Raw genomic sequence first — 19650 nt, forward strand, 5'->3', positions numbered from 1 at the left:
TGATGTGTTCTCCCCCAAAATTCAATAATAATGGGGAAATTTATTTATTTTTAAAGGTACAGTAATCCTTTCTATTATTCACGGACCGGTGTTTGTTTGTCGTGCTACTCCTCCTCCAGTTCTGGGCTGATGACATCCAGACTTGCTACATTGGATCAGCATGACCCCACCAATTGCTACATCAGGACCAATTAATGTATTGGTGTGTTTTTAATCTTTGCCGGTGGTCTTGTTGGGGAATGGGGGGGACACAAATTGTCAATGTTAATGTGTAAAGCCAGCATGAATGCCTTTCAGGCATTAAGCCTTCATCAGAGCAAAAGAGCCATAGACGAAGAGTCAACACCGAAACGTCAGCTTCTATTTGCTTCTTGCTTCCCATGGCAGTTTGTATACCTTAATCGACAACCTGTTGATTTAATCCATTGTTCTACTTGTCCGCTGATGCAGATCAACACAAACCTTAACCAGCAAGTCCCTGTCTCTGTCGTTGCCGCCAAAGCAGCTTCTGAGCAAGGGTTACACTAGGTGATTTGACATTCCAGGAATTTTGAGTTTGTTCATGGTGCCGAGGATAGCTCGCATACTCTTTGCAAAGTACACCATGGGATCTTTAACGTCCAAATAATGCCGTCAGACGTGACGCCGGGTTAACGTCCATCTGAGTGACTTGCACTCACATCAATGAATCACCCTACCTGTGAAATGGCAGGATGACAGTTTACAGCTGGGTCAGAATTCAAATCCAGACTGGACAGTTTGGAGCCGAGTGTGCGTACCTCTCGGTCATCCTGCAAGCCCCCAGCAGGACTAGTTTGTCATTTTAAAATTGATGCTAGAGTTTAGAATCACTACAAAAGCCATATACATTGCAATAATATGATCAAGTCATTCAGATAAGCACTTTTCATTTATTACATCCAGCACTTGCTAAAGTCACAGAAGATGAATATGCAATTAGATATTACAGAAGAAAAGGAAAATACCTCTTTGACGGTTTCAGTCAATTCTTCCAACTTTTTCCTGAGAGTCTCAGACGAACGTATCGTTTCTGATTCAATAGATTTCTGGAATAAAACATTTCAAAACAAGAAAGAGAGCAATCAGAGATTGCAGACCCTCACCAAGAGTTGTTTTGTGTGGTGTGTTTTGAATGGTGTTTGTGTAATGGTGTGTTACGTAATTAATGAGACATATATAGAACTGACACTTTATAACAGAAGGAACCCAAACAAGCAAAAAGCAAAGATGAAGTCATGAGGAGGAACCTGGATTGGATTCGCATTTCAACTGCTACTCCTTTACCCTCAAACCCATCAAGGGACAGCCAAGTGAGCCTCATTAAAAATTTAAGAAATAATAAAAAATAAAAATAAAAATAACCCAGATCAACAAATTAAATAATTCTGGCTGCCAGACCATGCATCCAAATCAGGTTGAAATTTAAAACATACATTCCCCATCACTACCAGATTATAATTGTGAAGTTTCACGTCGATTGATGAAGTGGTTTCAGAGAAATAATTTCTTTAAACTTTTCGCTCAATCCAATATGGCTGCCAGACCACGTGACATCAATTATCGGTGAATACCCTTGTATCCCCAAGGCATGGGGAACATTTGTGTGAAGTCTCCCCTCGACCTGTCCAGCCGTTCTGGAGAAGATTATTTGTATATTTTTATAAGTTTTATGGTAAATCCAAGATGGTTGCCATACCCTGTGACCAATGACATCATATGTCTGAACCTTTTGTTCCTCATGGAAAGGCGGTCATACGTGCAAAATTTTGCTTCATTCTGTTCAACCACTTCGGAGAGGATTTTTGAAGGTTTAAAAAAAAAAAAACAATATCGCTGTCAAATCAAGTGACTGATAACATCATCAAATATTTTTCTGTGGACCATTTTATCCCAAGATGACCCTCCAAAATTTTCAAACTGATCAGATGTCGTGTTCTACATATGCAAGAATGACGTCACAACAAAGGCACATATGACATCATAAAAATCACACTTATTCCCTGTGAGGAGTACTTGCCATGTGCCAAGTTTCAATTTTTAGCCGCGTCTCGCGTAGCGAACGCTGGCTCTAAGAGAGCTTCGCGTTGTTCTTCTTCTTCTGGTGAAGACAAAACCTTTAGGACGCGGCTCTTTTATATACAGGATCCGGATCTCCTTAAATACTAAACACCTGTACACATCCTCGCATTGAGGGTTCCTTTTGAGAGCGTCTATCATGAACTTTTAAATATATTCGGACATTTGCTTAAAGTTTCGAAAAGTTCACGTTACTATTTAAAGATTATTCCATTTAATGCGTTGTAATTTCGTAAATACACTATTTTCTCGTCATGAACGAGGAGCCTCCATGACGGGTCTCGCTATTGTCTCCATCAAGGCACGTGACTAAATATCGGAAGTTGTTGTTATTGTGATCAAAATGCTGACGTTTCGACTTTCTGTGATGAATTTTTAGCCGCGTCGCGTTGCGAACGCTGGCTCAAAGAGAGCTCCACGTTCTTCTTCTTCTTGTTGTTCCTCTTCTTCTTCTTCTTCTTCTTCTGGTGAAGACAAAACCTTTCGGACGTGGCTCTTGGACACATTTGTCCTTGTTTCTTCTTCTTCCTGTTCTTCTTCCGGTGAAGACAAAACCTTTCTGGGGGTGAGAATCGGGAGTGAAGCAGGCAGGGAGGCTACATGGAGGTACCTGATGCCCTAAAAGCACCTGATGCCCTGGAGGCACCTGATGTCCTGAGGGCACCTGATGCCCTGAGGGCACCCGATGCCCTGAGGGCACCCGATGCCCTGAGGGCACCCGATGCCCTGGAGGCACCCGATGCCCTGGAGGCACCCGATGCCCTGGAGGCACCCGATGCCCTGTGGGTACCTGATGCCCTGGAGGCACTCGATGCCCTGGAAGCTCGCATAGCAAGGAGATTGACTGGTGGAATGACGCGGCTCCTGGACACATTTGTCCTTGTTCCTTGTTGCGGTTACAGAGATACAGAGGTCCAACATTTTTTCCATTTTTCCAACATGGCTGCCACACCATGTGACCCATGATGTCAAACATTCCACATGAGTAGTCGCTCCTTTGGTGAAAAGGTGTATATGGGACATTTTCACAAAAGAAGGTCAGGTAACGGTAAAGACTGTCCGATCATTTTTATCAAGCATATATTGCCCAGTCAGTGCAGAGGCCTTATGGTGATCCTGCGTTGCTGACATCATTTGAACATTTTTCTCGGCCTTATAAGGGGTTCAAGCACTATTTCGAGAATATCAAAGAAAGTTGATTTTTGAGTTTATTTACTGTTACCTGACCCGCTTTTGTGAAAATGTCCCATATGTGTGTATATGTATATGTATATGTATATGTATATGTATATGTATATGTATATGTATATGTATATGTATATGTATATGTATATGTATATGTATATGTATATATATATATATATATATATATATATATATATATATATATATATATATATACATATACATATATATATACATATATATATATATATATATATATATATATATATATATATATATATATATATATATATATATATACACACACCGGGCGTAGTGGCGTGCACCTGTAATCTGGCTACTCGGAGGCTTGGGTTGGAGGATCGCTTGAAGACAGGAGCTCTGCACTGGGCCACGCTATGAGAGGGTGTAGGGCAGCCCGGAATCATGGCGAAACCCAATCCTTATCCCTGTGTCGTAAGAGGCGACCAGGGTTGCGTCAGGAAGGGCATCCGGTGTAAAACCTATGCCAAATCAGTATGCGGATCATAACGGATGATCCGCTGTGGCGACCCCTAACGGGAGCAGCCGAAAGACAAACAACATATACATATATACATACATACATACACACACATACACATATACATATATACATACAGGTAGTCGTCGACTTACGACCGATGCGACTTACGACTGTTCGACTTTACGACCATGTAAAGTGGCCCCAAACTCAATTTTTTTTTCTTTTTTTTGTATGTAAAATATACGTTGGCCGACTTACGACCAAATCGACTTACAACCGATGGGTCGGAACCGATCGCGGTCGTAAGTCGACGACTACCTGTATACATATATGCACACACGCAAGCACGGTCTGCCGAGTAGGCACGCAAGACATCGGCCATTATGAAGCTTGCAGTGTTCGTGTGAGAAAGTTCTGAGGATATCTGAAGACTCAATAGCTCAGTGAGCGGTCACCGCATAAGTGATGGGTTTGAGTCCTGGGGTGAGTCAGAATTTTTTCACACTAGCCCCATGCAGGAATTTATTCCTGTTTATAAAATTTTATTTCTATATTGTCGGACTCCGACATTCACGTTCCTGGAAAATGCTGCGATGTCGAATCCGCGAATGTCTGGGCATTATTTCAATGGAAAAAGGGGGATAGGTTTCCGGCAGTTCCCGATTCATAGGGGAAAATTTTCAAGTTTAAAATCTTTTCGACAACAAATGCACATGCTTAGTTTAATAAAGGCGTCCAACTCCTCCTCGGTGTGCTCCTCAGCATGCAAAGCGATAAGATCATCCAACTCCTCAGGCTCCATGTCAACAAAGCCTTTCCGTCCCAACTGCCGTGCCAATCCAACAATTTAATGGCTCTCTTCCATGTTGGCGGGAAAGCCTGGAAGTTATTCACTGCCTATGGCCCACAGGTTGTGCCAGCAGGCGTTGATGGTGGAGGCTCTCACCTCATCCAGTGACTGATTGTGGCAATGCAGTTAGTGGGCTGTTTTGAACTCCTTCCAACACTGTCCGATGGTGAGCTCTGGGTTGGGGTCCAACACATCTAAAATGCGGTGAAAGATGCGGCAGGTATAAGAGGCTTCGAAAGTCGAGACTACCCCTTGGTCGAGCAGCTGAATCAGGGAAGAAGTGTTGGGTGGCAGGAAGATGATCTCGACATTTGGGTGAGCCACCTTTAGATCCCCGAGGTGGCCAGGAGCATTGTCGATGAACAGGAAACCCTTGAAGGCAAGCTTTTGTTCTGCCAGGTACCTCTCCACCTGAGGAAGGAAACATGGTACCAGTCCATGAAAATTGCTGCCGTCACCCATGCCTTCGTGTTGGCCCTACAAAACACGGGCAGCGTGTGCTTGTTCTTGCCCTTGAGAGCAGAGAATGGTGCAGCATCATGAGTTTTGTCATGCAGTCCCCTTTTCCATTTGCGCAGAGAAGACATAACTGTTCCTTTGCGGTATTGAATCCCGATTCTGCCCCCTAGTGCTTTGAGATAAAAGTTTGCGTTGGCATATTTTTCCAAAACAGGCCGGTCTCATCAGTGTTGAACACCTGCTCTGGCAGGTATCTGGTCTCCTCGATGAGCTACGTGAGTTTAGCAGGGAACATTTCGGCCACCTCATGGTTTCTTGGAGGAATGCTCGCCTAACAGTTTGACATTGCGGATAATGTAGTACTTCTTGAAGCGGTCAAACCATTCCCTGCTCACTCAGAATGGACTGGGGTCACTCATACCAGCATCGCTCATGCTAGCGCCAGCCAGATGCACATAAATACGCATCGCTTTTGTGCGAATGAGAGGTCCACTTTAAGGCATGTTCTTCTACACGTCGTCCTCCATCCATACAATGAGATCCTTACTTTATGGACATCCCAGACTTCGGTGACCACTTTGGTGCTTGGTACAGCACTCGCCGCAACACTTTCTCAGATTGCCTTCTCGTTCTTCCGTATTTTGCGAATGGTGGATTTGTTTATTCCGTGCAGTGTACCCACAGAGGCCGCACTCTCTCCCCTTGACAACCGGTCCAGCAGCTCCACTTTGTTGCTCAGGCTCATCAGTTTCTTCTGCCTCTTGGTGGTCGACACATCTCCAGTACTGGTCTTGCACTTGGGACCCATGTTTGAACAATGAGCGGAGCGAGAGGCAAAACACTGGTCAAGGCAACGGGACAAGAAGAATGAGTGAGATCCAAAACACGCTGCATATAAGAAGTCATGTGGGTGGTTGTGGGACATGTGAGTGGTCTAGTCTGTCTATTGTTTGTGGGGATGTGTTGGAGAAAACATTTTACGCAGGTGGTGGTAGATGTGGTGAAGCGTTACAACTGTGTAACTCTTGAGGAGGAGGGGGGGTGACATCTTCAGCAGCTGGCAATTGATTCGGTAAAGCGTTTTAATTGCACAACTCACAGGGCACAACTGTCTTACACAGCCGAGTATAATGTCTTACTAGTAGTCATATCCGGATCTTCACCAAAATCGAATCAATTTGTCGTGGTCACACACCCAAACTGTCCACCAAGTTTTATCTGAATCCATCCACAACTTTTTGAGATATCGCCCTACATATCGTTTTTGGCCCTATCTCTCAATGTTGAAGAATCACTAAAGAAATTCTTGAAGTCGGATCCAGATCCCGATCCAGATCCATATCTTCATGAAAATTGAATCATTTCTTCCTTGTCACACAAACAGACAGAGAGACAGCGAGACAGAGAGGGGTGAAAACATAACCTCCTGCACCTTTGGTGGCAGAGGTAATGAGAAAATGAAAAATGCTTTTTTATTTAAATTAAGTGTTTATTGTGGGGTTTTTGGAGTTTTTGTATTTTTCGTTCCTTCATTTCAGGGGAGGGGACATGGGCTTAGGTTAAAAAAAATAAAATAAACACACAACACCCCTTGACGAGACCCCCACAAACACTCTGTACACATGCACGCACTCACGCATCAATGCTCAAGCTACCTGAAAGTCCTGCCAACATCCCTATAACTTACAGGTACCTATCTAATTGTAAGCTAAACTTATCGACTATTTCTGCTGCCACAACCTTTCCACGGAGACCACTCCATGCATTAACTACTCTCTGAATAAAAGACCCCTGCCTTACTTACCTCACCTTACCTCATCACACCTCCTCTGACCAGGCATCTTTAACACCCTCAGTTTTCCTCCCTCCTCCCCCTCCTAATCGACTGGGAAGCGTGGGCCCATCGGCCACGCCAGGTACAAAAGAGGTCGCAAACACCTCAAACTTTCTCTCTCTCCTTCTTGCTTTCTACTTTTGTCAGGTATGTATCTGATAACACCTGTAATGTTAATATCAGTCAAGATTGCAGAAGTATTGGATCGGGTTAGCTCTGCACTGTGTCCTCTTTTGTCAATACTTGCATATTTCTGCCACACCCCACATATACTTTCCCCTGCTGTACATATTCCTGTGTATTAAAACCTTTGCTTATTGTTCCACATGCCTTTGCTTGTCCTCACTTAATAATTAAATTACGATCATTGTGAATGCACCCAGTTCATCGTGTCTTTTCCTCCATTGGTCCAGTGTAGTCCGCATGCAGTGTTATCCAGAAAGTTTTACTTCACCGATTGGCTCTTGTTAGCCGGTGTGTACTTGGCAGTTCTGATCGGCTGCACCTGATACGGTAAGTTCGACACAAGTACACCTCGGGCACGATACCCCACCCCCCACCTCCAACCACCCCACTTTGGTGTAGCTGTCCACAGGTAAGGTACCACACGAATGAGTGAAACTCTGCCAGGGTTGGTAGTACCAATCGGCGTTCATGGTTGCTTAACAACCAATTAAAGTGTGATATTATCCGTGCTCAGTGGCCTCAGGATCGGGTTTCTAGGAGTCACAAGAGCACTTCCCCTCATGGCAAAACTCGAACCCCGGATCTGTAACAATGTTTTTGAAATGGTATGCACACGGCTCGTGGAAGATGTTTTTTTGCAACTGTGTAAAACCGTGAAAATGCGAAGCACAGGGCTGCAAATGTAAAAGCAGGTCATGCACAGGGCTTGTGGAAGTTAGGTTTTTTGCACCTGACAAAAACCATGAGAACACGAAACACAGGACCACAAATGTAGAAGCAGGTTATGGGCACAGCTCATGGAAAATATTATTTTTCGAGTACATACAGCTGCTCTACAGGTGGCTTGTGGAAGATATGTTTTTGAATTGTTTTATGTGTGCAGCTCTTTGGAAATTTTTTTTTCTTTTTTGCGTCCGCAAAAAACTGCGAATACATGAAGCAGATCGCATTTTATCAACCGTGAATACGCTTGGTCTGACGACAGAAGGCTTTATGAAAGGACCGACCAAAAGCAGCTGTTTTGAGCAAGTAATAGCATAAGTTGTACTGCAATTAAATCTATGCTACAATCCACATTGTATATCACGACAGCTAGTGTGTCAACATAGATTTTAAAACCTACACAAAACGAAACCCCGCATGTTTGCGAGGAAACTTACAAACTTTCTCCGGGCTTGCTGCAAGGCATCAGACTCCTCCAGCTTTCTTGCCTCCTCGCGGAATTTCTTCACATTTTCTTTCATTTCCTTGCTCTTATTCAGGTCCTGTTTGATGTTATCTATGAAATCGGATAAAAATCCTTTCCTCCCAGGAGATGTATACCACCGCAGCTGTAAAAATAAATACATCACATTCTTTAATGGCAACTTCAGGCACCAGTGGTCTGGCTGCTGCACATACATTTAGTCTATATATACATATTGTTGTGGTTTCCCACCCGCTCGGCGTGCGGGCGACCGCTTATAGCCAATGGCAGCCGCTCTCGCCCACCGAATGGGCAAACCTAGTCGCAGCTTTCGGAACAACGCCGAAATCCAGCTACGGGTGTGTCCCTAATCACACCACAGCCTTGTCAATACTCTACCCGCGCTACAGGGTCCGATCGCGAATGGTCGATTTACCTAATTGATCGCGCGGGCAGACTACAGAGAGACTGTACCTCAACGGGGCCTGCTTGGAAATGAGCCGCTTAAGCAGCTCGCTCCATTTTGTGATAACCGAGCAGGGTATTATCCCGAAGCCCCGCTGGACCCGATTCTTTTATCGGCTATTAAAAAGCCAGCTATATTCCGAACTCAATTATGGCAGTTCAATGAGGGAAAGGACGTAACGAACGGGTGAACATTTAAACCATGACATTTATTTCACACCCGTAAGCAGTCATGCAGTCATGTATGCAACCAATGCACGTATGCAATCATGCAGTCATGTATACAACCAATGCACGTATGAAATAATGTAGTCATGTATGCAACCAATGCACATATGCAATCATGTAGTCATGTATGCAACCAATGCACATATGCAATCATGTAGTCATGTATGCAACCAATGCACGAAGGGGACAAAACACGAGCAAGACAAAGAACTACAACCATCTATTTATTATGTACACACATGCACTTAACTGTTCTACTTAACGGACTTGGTGCCACGTCATTCATGCAAAGAAAAACCCCAGAAAAGGCAAGGGGGCAGAATTGGACCTCGTGGGTCTTTATAAGTCATGGAGCTGTGGAGACCGCAAAAGCTCCGAGAGACCGCGCTGGTTACCTGTCGCCTTCGTGACGACTCGCTGGGCGCTCCTCGACGTCCCGTCCACACAGCAGCTGGCGTGACCGCGGCTCGACCCAGGCCTCGTCATGCGGCCCGGTCAATCGGGCCGAGTCAACAACGCCTCAGAGGAACGAACGGGCCTTTGCTCTTTCAGAGTTGATGCTCTCTTAAGAGCCCGTCCGTTCCTCAGCGTCGTTCGGACTGCCCCAGGGCCCGATCACCTCGGACTGTTTGCCGCTGGTTGGCGACTCCTCTCTGGCCTCTCACCAGCGACCCACTGTTCGGCACGGCACGGCACGGCAGGCCGCGCTCCGAGCTCCAGTCTCCTCGACTCTCTCCAGACCCCACACTCCAGACTGACCCAGCTCCCAACGCGACTCCACACAACTGCGCGCTTGGCATCTCTGCGCGCCCTTATATTGGGTCCGTGAGGCGAGGTTTTGATCTCCGATCTCTCACCTCTGACCCTGACCCCCCGCTGGCTCCACCCCTTTTGATTTGAATTGTCGCAAAGCTCGGAGAGAGCGGACGTGGGTGAAATCATCGACCCTCGCCCCAACGAAGGAGTCCCCACGTCTTGTGGCAGAGATGTTCGTTCAGGACGCTGTTGCCGGTAACAAGATGGCAGCGTTCGTGAAGATGAAGGTGAGGCGGTTTGTTGTGGCATAGGTGGTGAGGGGATGTCGTGGTGGTCGTTGTGGAGCTGGTTGATGAGAGGTTGTTGAGGAGATGGTGAGATGTCGTAGTTGGCGTTGTGGAGATGTGGTTGGTGGTGGTTGTGGTGGTTGTTGTTGTGAAGGCGGTTGTGGAGATGGTGGCTGTGGTTGTTGAGATGCGGTTGCACCAAAATAAAGATAGCAAAAGAAAAACACTACCTCAAAGATCACAGCCCTGTTACACGAATAATTCCAGCTGGACGACGGTGGGGAAATCTATCTGAATACAGACTTATCGACATAACTGATCTAAAGGACCTGTATGGTGCTCTGTGAATTTCGACAACCGTAACTATATATATACATACATATATATATATATATATATATATATATATATATATATATATATATATATATATATATATATATATATATATATATATATATATATATATATATTGAATTCGCGCTCTGCCGGCGTGCGAACGACCGCGTGTAACCAATAGCGGCCGCTTCGCCCAACGGACGTGCAATTCAGTCGTGACCCTCTCGGAACAACGCCGGGAGCTAGTCACGGGTGGGGGTTTAACCTCACCACAACTCAGTCTGCATTCTACCCGCGCGAAATAGGGTCCGATTGCCAAATTGGTCGACTTACCTAGGTACCCGCGTGGGTAGCGTACCGAGGAGTTGTACCACGCCACAGGTCGACTCCGGACATGAATCGCTTAAGCGGCTCGTTCCGTGCTACAGGGATAACCGAGCAGAGTTATTGTCGACCTTGATGGTTCGGATTATTTACCGGGCGTTTTAAACCCACTACCAATCCCTTACGTGATGCAAGATGGAGATTCAATAAAAGGAAAGGACGCAGCGAAACGGGGAACAATTGGACAAGCACATTTATTCACGGAAGCACGGAATGCACGTATATTACAGTCAAGCAAGAAAACACAATAAAAGAAAGCGAAGAGACACACGCAGATCTACAACCGAATAATGTAATTCACACGGCAACACTTAAAACAGTTCTACTTTTCAAGACTGGCACCACCCACAGACATTTACACAAAACACCAAAAGAAAAGGAAGTCACGACTTCCCTGAGCGCGTCGTCCAGCCCTTGGCGACTGCAACTACGAGTCCCTCCGGCGTGGTCCACTGGGCTCGTGCCTCGCGCTTGCACGTGTTGTCCGCCCGACCCGAACGAACGAACAGAACTTCAACCTCTCCCTCCGAACGAACGAACCATAAGCAGGGACTCTCCAACAACTCTCATTCAGGGACAAGGGAACAGCGACTCTCCACAACTCTCGACAATTCTCCTTCAAGGACAAGGGAACCAGGACTCTCTACGCCCACGCCTTTTGTAGGGTCAGGGCTCCACCCTTCGCTCCGCCCCGTGCCCCGCCCCGTTCTTGGCTCCTCCTTCCTTCGAGACCCTTCCAGAAAATGCCTCGAAGGGGGGCGTTCCTCTCCCCCGGCCGCGTCACACCGCGCATCCGCCAATCGGGAGAGGACGCGGCACCCCCTCCCCCTTTCTCACCAAGCGCGGGGAAAATGGTGGGAAAACCCCACAGGCATTGTTGGTTTTCTTCTCCACGCGCCGTACGACGAGGGAAGGAAGATTCGGGCGGGAGATATTTGCGCGGGCGTTTTGGGCGGGAGATCTTGGCGGGAGATGCCCCTTCGCACCCTTGTTGCTGCTACCACTCCGCTTCTTTCATCCGTCCCGCGGAGATCGTGACCGCACGGTGCTGGTTGAATGGCGAGTGGTGAAGATGGTGGTAGCGCAGTTGTGGAAGGTGGCGCCGTGGTGTGAATGGCGTGATTCTTGGCGTCGTGTAGTGAATGGCGTCATTGTTGAGATGTTGGTTGTGGCGATGTCCGTTGTTGTTCTTGCACCAAAATAACGACAGCAAAAGAAAAACAGCTAACTGAAGAATCGCAGCCCGAATGGATCACATATATTCCCTCTATACAACGGGTTTGGGCTAACTACACATGGACTTACCGATATATCTCACCTGAGGACCCTTTATGGTGTAATGGGAATTTCCACAGCCGTAACAATATATATATATATATATATATATATATATATATATATATATATATATATATATATATATATATATATATATATATATACACATATATACACACATATATATATATATATACACACACACATACAGTGCCTATATGCCTGGTGTTGGCTTAATGGTTAGGGTGGTGGGCTTGGGATTCTAGGGTCCTAAGTACAAATCCCGCTCAGCTGGTTTCCCGCAATACCAGGTGGGGTTAACTCTGCCTGTCATCCTTCCGAGGTCGGCAAAATGAGTGCCAGCATGCTGGTATACTGTGTTGGAGAGGCGAGCCGTCCAGGATTGTGCCCAATAGCCAAGGAGACTGATTCGGCAGCACCAACGCTCTGCACAGAGTATGGTCCCAATGGATAGATAGATGGATATAGTGCCAATAGAATGTCTACACCCTCTTTCAAATTTTTCACCTTTTGTTGCTTTATAGCCTGGAATTAAAATGCATTAAATCAGACCTTTTTCAACCATTATTTACACATCGTAACCCACAACTTCCAAGTGAAAAACAAATTCCACAAATTTCAGGAAATTAAATAAATAAATAAAAACTCGAATATCTTGGTGGGATAAGTGTCCACCCCCATTATAATAGCAATTGTAAATTAGGTTATGTGTAAGCAATCACCTTCAAAATCACACACCAAGTTAATTGGCCCCCACCTGTGTTAAGTTGTCGTGATTCTGATTATTATCTCCCCAACCAAAGGTGGAGGTGGTTATGTTTTCACCCCTTTCTGTCTGTTTGTTTGTGTACAGGATATCTCAAAAAGTTGGGGACAGATCCGGATGAAATTTTGTGGACAGGTTCGGTGTGTGACAAGGACGAACTGATTAGATTATGGTGAAGATTCAGATCCGGATCCGACTACTAGATTTTTTTAAGCGATTCTTCACCATTGATAGGGCCAAAAACTATATATAGTACGATATCTCAAAAAGTTGCGGACGGATTTGGATAAAACTTGGTGGACATGTTGGGTGTGTGACAAGGAAGAATCGATTCAGTTTTCGTGAAGATCCGAATTCGGATCTGACAATTTTTTTTAAAGCGATTCTTCACCATTGAGAGATGGGGCTAAAAACAATTTTGTTTTGAATCTGGCAGCCATTTGCACACAACAGCCAGAGTCCCCACAGTTCAGTTATTTCGATAAGTATGTGTTTATAGTTAGGGTCCCGTCCCTATGTTTAATGGGTGATTAAGTGTATGTGCACTGCGAGTTATTTTTTAGTTAGAATTAATATCCAACAACAACAACAACATCCTACTTCACTCCTGCCACCATCGGCCTTCCTCACACGCATGTGTGCCGAGCACAGACGTGGGCGGGACTTCCATTGCCTCAGATCAGAACCCCGCTCCAAAAAAAAAAGAGCATGGAGTGTTTACTCCGCTCAATGAGCGAAGGGTGAGCATCACACGCACGCCCCAGCCAAAGAGAAGCGCCAAAACATCCAAAGAGAATTGAGTGGTGCGCGAGAAAAAAGGTTGTTGGTCGGACACCCCCCCCCCCCTTTGTTCTGGCCTGCTGGGTGCTCCTTGTCGTAGTCGTCGGTCTTCTCCTCGGCGCTTGGTGTGAGGCTGACCGTGCGGGTTCGAGTCCCACTGTGGTGGTTTGTGTTGGAGCATGTGGGCTGGTGGTCGGAGCGTCCGACTTCCCCGCCAAGAATCCCGGGCTCCACAGGGGCAGGTCGGCAAGCCGCACGACACAGCCAGGTACACCACAGAACTCTGTCCCCCCAGCTGAACTATCCGCCTTGGATGGAGGACCGAATAAAGACCCGGTGGGGTCCATTTCTTTTTGGATGCGTGTGTGTGTCTGTGGGCCCAGTCTTTAAGTAGAAACGGTATAAGTGCCTTGCATCATTGTACATTTGATTATATTCGGTGTAACTCTGCTCTTTGTCTCCCTCTCCTCATTATAAATAAACCCCTGTTAAATGCACCAGCTCGTTGCCTATCGTTTCTATCATTGACCCAGCACGGTGCGGGCTTGAGAAATAGGGAGGCCGTTTGTGCCGTAAATTGTTCATTTGGTCCGGCAGGCTTTGGTAATCCCCGCTCGGTTACGCCGGATCCGAGCCGGTAACAGCGACTCGGTTCGGACAAAGTCGGCCGAGGTTGTGGCTTCCCCGGTAGTTAGACGGCGTGGGTACTTAGGTAAATTGGAATTAGACAATTAACCCGACCCCACGCAATCGAAATATTGGCGTCCAGAGTCCACTAAGGGACCCGTGACCTTCGGAGTTATCCGAAGGTTGCGACCTTCAATTCCGGTGTTCGGTGGGAGACGGCCCAACTGCTCCATCTTGCGGTCGTCCTCACCACCGAACCCGGCACCACAACAATATATAGCACGATATATCAAAAAGTTGTGGACGGATTCAGATGAAACTTTGTGGACAGGTTGGGTGTGTCGCAAGGACAAATTGATTCGATTTTGGTGAAGATCCGAATCCGGATCTGGATACGAGAATTATGTAATTTTTAAAGTGATTCTTCACCTTTGAGAGATGAGGCCAAAAAACTATTTTGTGCTGTATAGCATGATATTTCAAAAATGTAATGGGCCTGATATGTTCTCATGGATCAGGCAGTACGTGGCGGAGGCATGCTCTCTCCCGAGTGCCCTTCTAGTTTTCTCTGAAAACCTGTCAGTCAAACCACTATACCATGTATTTATTACGTAAGCAAAAATTGCAGAATTTCTGTTTCCCTCTGTACTGCATTCTCCATCCATCAGGGGTGGGTGGCGAACTGATGCGACGTGGTGCTTCACGTACAGGTGGAGGCACGTGACCTCAAATTCCTCTCAGGTATATACTTTTTTTTTAATCTATAAATTATAAAAGGAACTGTGTTTGCTATCTGTTTGATATTCCCATCAGCTAAAGGCCCGGTCACACCTTGACGTTTTAGCCAACGTATGCCGATTTTTGATTTTTTTTTCTAAAACGCTGGCACACGTTGAATACGTTATGGGTAAGTTTTGATAACATTGAGAGCACGCTGGCATACGTCGTAGTACGTTGCCATACGTCGTTGTACGTTGGCTTTAAACGTTGTACTTTTCGGTTGTCCTCAAATTTTTTCATGCTTGAAATTTCACGACGTATGCCGGCGTATGACTCACACGTTCCGCTACGCTGGCCACAAGTTGTATGCACGGTCTGCGATCGTTGACAGATGTCAACACATGCTACTTGTAAGTTAATCATAAGTTGAGACACGCCGAGGTAGTGTTTAGAGTACCCGAAACTTATTTCCTACCTATGATTAACGTGTTGTTGGCACGTTACGCGATCGTTGCCACACGTCGACAGACGTTACTTTTAAGTTACTCATCGGCTGAAAGACGTCGGTATAATGGATCGTCCTTGCGTCAGCGTCCACGGCCACGGCCAGGACACTTATTTGCAGCATTCTTCAAACTTTTCTTCGGCATGACGAGGATGTTCACACTTCGATGTCTAGCTTGGCTATGATTCCAATTGTCCATCGGCAGCGTCTATTTAAAATAGTCGAGTTTGAGCGTTTTAACACGTTCAGAAGAAACGTTTCAAATTTCCAAACCCCAGCGTCAAAAAAAAAACAAAACAAAGGCGAGTGACAGCAATTTAAATCGTTCATTGTAAACAATGAAACTAGCTGAGTGGTACCGTTTAAAAGTCGTTGAGTGTAAAAAAAAATCCAATTGTTGAGCGCAAGCGTCTACTTTCAATAGTGGAGATGCAGCCATTTAAATCGTTGAGTGGCAGCCTATGAACCTACCCGTGGACACGCGGACGCAAGGACGATCCATCATAACCCACACCCTCCCCCTCACACCCTCCCCCTCACACCCACCTACTACTGCCAACATGAACAAACTACTACTAATAATAATACTAATACTGATACTGATACTGCTGACATGGACATCGACTCAAAAAGGACTCGAAAACACTGTTGGGTTCCGCTTTTATGAACACCATTTTTATATACCAATTCCCAAAACCGCTGGGAACACGTCTTTATATGGCAGTTGTAAGTTAGAAACACGTTAATTTATTTTTTTTGTCGACCGGAAGACGTCATTGGAATACGTCTACATACGTCAATGTGTGTTGGGACTACGTAAAGAATTGGTTCAAAGCACGTCAAACATAAGTTAGAAATAAGTTTCGCGTAAAAAAGACATTACCACGACGTGTTTCGACTTATGAGTAGCTTATAAGTCGCCTTTGTGGACGTGTGTAAGCGTCCACTTATCGTGTGTACAACTTATCCCCATCGCATGCGGAACGTGTGTCATACGCCGAGTACGTCGTAAAATTTTGAACATGTTCAAAATTTCTTGACGTACTCTACTTACTACGACGTATGATAGCGTACTTTAGCATTCTACTCGCGCATACCAAACTTACCCATACCGTATTCGACGTGCCCCAACGTTTTAGACACACTTTTTGTTACGTCGGCATACGCTGGCAAGATCGCCAAGGTGTGACCGCGATTTTGACCCTTCCATTTCTACGGCAGTTATGATTTGAATCGTTGTGCGTCAGCCTTTTAATAGGCTACGCCACGACATCGTCGGCGATGCGTGCAACGCGCTATGCCTGAGTTAGACTATCGTTGGGCATCGGTTGTGTAGGCCGACAACAGGTTCAGCATTCGTTGGTATAAGTTATCTATAACACAACGAAACGTTCTGTGTAGTTACCAATGCGTTATACATAAGACCAAGTCGCTATGAATACGTCCGAATCTTTAAAAAAAAACATCAAAAGTTCAACGTAAGCCAGCGTTTTACATAAATTTTAACACGTTGCCATCGCTGGCTAAAACGTCAAGGTGTGACCGGGCCTTAAGCGATGGGTCCGACATGCTCGTTTTGTATATATATATATATATATATATATATATATATATATATATATATATATATATATATATATATATATATATATATATATATATATAGAGAGAGAGACAGAGAGAGAGAGAGAGAGAGAGTGAGAGACAGAGAGAGAGAGAGAGAGAGAGACAGAGAGAGAGAGAGAGAGAGAGAGAGAGAGAGAGAGAGAGAGAGAGAGAGAGAGACAGAGAAAGAGAGAGACAGAGAGAGAGAGACACAGAGAAAGAGAGACAGAGAAAGAGAGAGAGAGAGAGAGACACAACCATTGAGGGTTAACAAAGAGTATGAATGAAGCACATAGTACGGATGAGAGGTGGGAGATGTAGCCAAAGTTGATGACCGATATCGTTTGACGACCCCAGCCCCAACCCACCACCACCACCATCACCATCACCACCATATTCTAACCTGAAATTCCGAATGGAAGACAAATTAATAATACATGCATGTATGTCTGCCCCAACACACCACCACCACATTCTAACCTGAAAATCCGAATGGAACACAAATTAATAATACTAGTGCATGCCCGTAGGTGCAAACAAAACAAAACAAAAAACTTTCAAACCGCATGCCAGAAACAACCACACAGGCCGTTCCTTCGCTCTCACGTGACCGTACGTGCGTGGCCGTACATGCAAAAAAAACAACTTTCAAACCGCGTTCCAGACACAACAACCACACAGGCCGTTCCTTCGCTCTCGTAAACAACGATTGGATTGGGGCATTGTGTTTAATAAAATCGAGAAAGTACAGAAATCGAGAAAGAAAGAATACAGTAAGTCGATAAATCAAGAAAAAAAATCGAGAAAGAATACAGTAATCGTCACTGACTGGATTGGGGTATTGGGTTTAAGAAAATCGAGAAAGAAATCGAGAAAGTATCGAAATCGAGAAAGAAAGAATCGAGAAAGAATACAGTAATCATCACTCTCCGGAAGTGAAGTCCTCACTCTCTGGAAGTTCGCATATGGCAGTTACGATTATTCGCAATTTATTCTTAATGGCCGATTATTCAATTAGCGCCAACGTATTTTGCCTTTTCCCAATGTCATCGCAAGGAAAAACACAAAGAGAAGAGGAAAGAGGAGAAAAAAAAAATGTGCAAAAAAAAAATGTGCAAAAAAAATTTACTTCCTGGTTCGGAGCATACCAGCACTCTGATCTTACCGAAATTTATACACCGTCTAATATGAAAACGATCATAACTTGGGCCATTGTATTTATCTATAAATGCGCATAAGAAATCGAGAAATTATTAGAATACACGAAGTCATCACTCTCCGGAAGCCCGTACGTTGTTACCCGTAATGGCGAACGCAGCTGAGCTTCCCTTCCCCATCGGCCACGCCCACGCAGCAACGTGTCTTCCCATTGGTTTGGTAAATAAATGGCCATAACTTGGGAAGCACTTGTCCGATTAATATCAAACCTTGAAAAGGCACATCCTCAGGTCCCCAGCAATATATCTGGCAAGTTTCAATTCGATCGGACCAGAGGTTGTCGAGAAACAGCGGTCACACACACACACACACACACACACACACACACACACACACACACACACACACACACACACACACACACACACACACACACACACACACACACACACACACACTGCTGGAATTATAGATAGATATGTATGTATGTCTGCCCCAACCCAACACCACCACCATATTCTAACCTGAAATTCCGAATGGAACACAAATTAATAATATATGCATGTATGTCTGCCCCAACCCACCACCACCACCACCACCATATTCTAACCTGAAATTCCGAATGGAACACAAATTAATAATACATGTATGTATGTCTGCCCCAACCCACCACCACCACCACCACCATATTCTAACCTGAAATTCCGAATGGAACACAAATTAATAATACATGTATGTATGTCTGCCCCAACCCACCACCACCACATTCTTACCTGAAAATCCGAATGGAACACAAATTAATAATATATGTATGTATGTCTGCCCCAACCCACCACCACCACCACCACCACCACATTCTAACCTGAAATTCCGAACGGAACACAAATTAATAATATATGTATGTATGTATGTGTGTTCGTACCTGCAAACACAGCATCGGAGCCGTGTAAACTCGAGGACTTCGCCAGGTAAGCCGAGGCACGAGATGGACGGCGGGTCGGATTACTTGTCGACCGCAGTGAGTCGCCTGCGAGGAAGCACGCGGCACATTTACAAACACATCGCGCCCGACTCACACGACTGCAGCGACAGTACTAGTCGTAGTTATCATATCGTGACACTGCCGAGCGAGGTCGCACGTTCATGGCCTCTGCCACCGGATCGACAAGTTCCCTCCCTCACATTTTGGGGTCTACGTCACAACTCACGTCTAACGTCATCTAATATCCGTCCCCCGACTATGGATTTGAGTGAACGCGAAATGTATCAATCAATTCCATTCCCAGTGTTCCTCTGACCCTCATTGTGAAGCTGAAGGCCGCCATCACTGCTCACGTGTTACACCAAGTCTCGCGAGATTTTGAAAGTGACGGTGAGCGCCGCGTTCTTTGGACTCCAGGGTCAGTTCGATCAACGTATTTAAAAGTTG

General features: G+C 45.3%; 1 protein-coding gene across 2 annotated transcripts in view; it reads right to left on the reverse strand.

Moving 5' to 3' along the window:
* The window catches only part of TIMM44 (translocase of inner mitochondrial membrane 44), a 96942-nt gene extending 77334 nt beyond the window's left edge, over positions 1-19608 (reverse strand). The window contains exons 1-4 of one of the 2 annotated variants that reach the window (XM_085877588.1): positions 19520-19608; positions 19144-19248; positions 8277-8447; positions 987-1067 (exon numbers count right to left, since the gene is read on the reverse strand). In XM_085877588.1, coding sequence (XP_085733714.1) covers positions 987-1067; positions 8277-8447; positions 19144-19248; positions 19520-19546 — 384 coding nt within the window. In that variant the 5' untranslated portion in view covers positions 19547-19608. Of the gene's footprint in view, positions 1-986; positions 1068-8276; positions 8448-19143; positions 19249-19429 lie in introns of both variants that reach the window. The other variant, XM_085877589.1, reaches the window with a different exon arrangement.
* Between the last annotated feature and the right edge of the window lie 42 nt (positions 19609-19650).

Source organism: Eptatretus burgeri, chromosome 4 (assembly GCF_056783735.1).
Source record: "Eptatretus burgeri isolate ZD-2024b chromosome 4, Ebu_testis_v1, whole genome shotgun sequence".
Classification (NCBI taxonomy): Eukaryota; Metazoa; Chordata; class Myxini; order Myxiniformes; family Myxinidae; genus Eptatretus; species Eptatretus burgeri.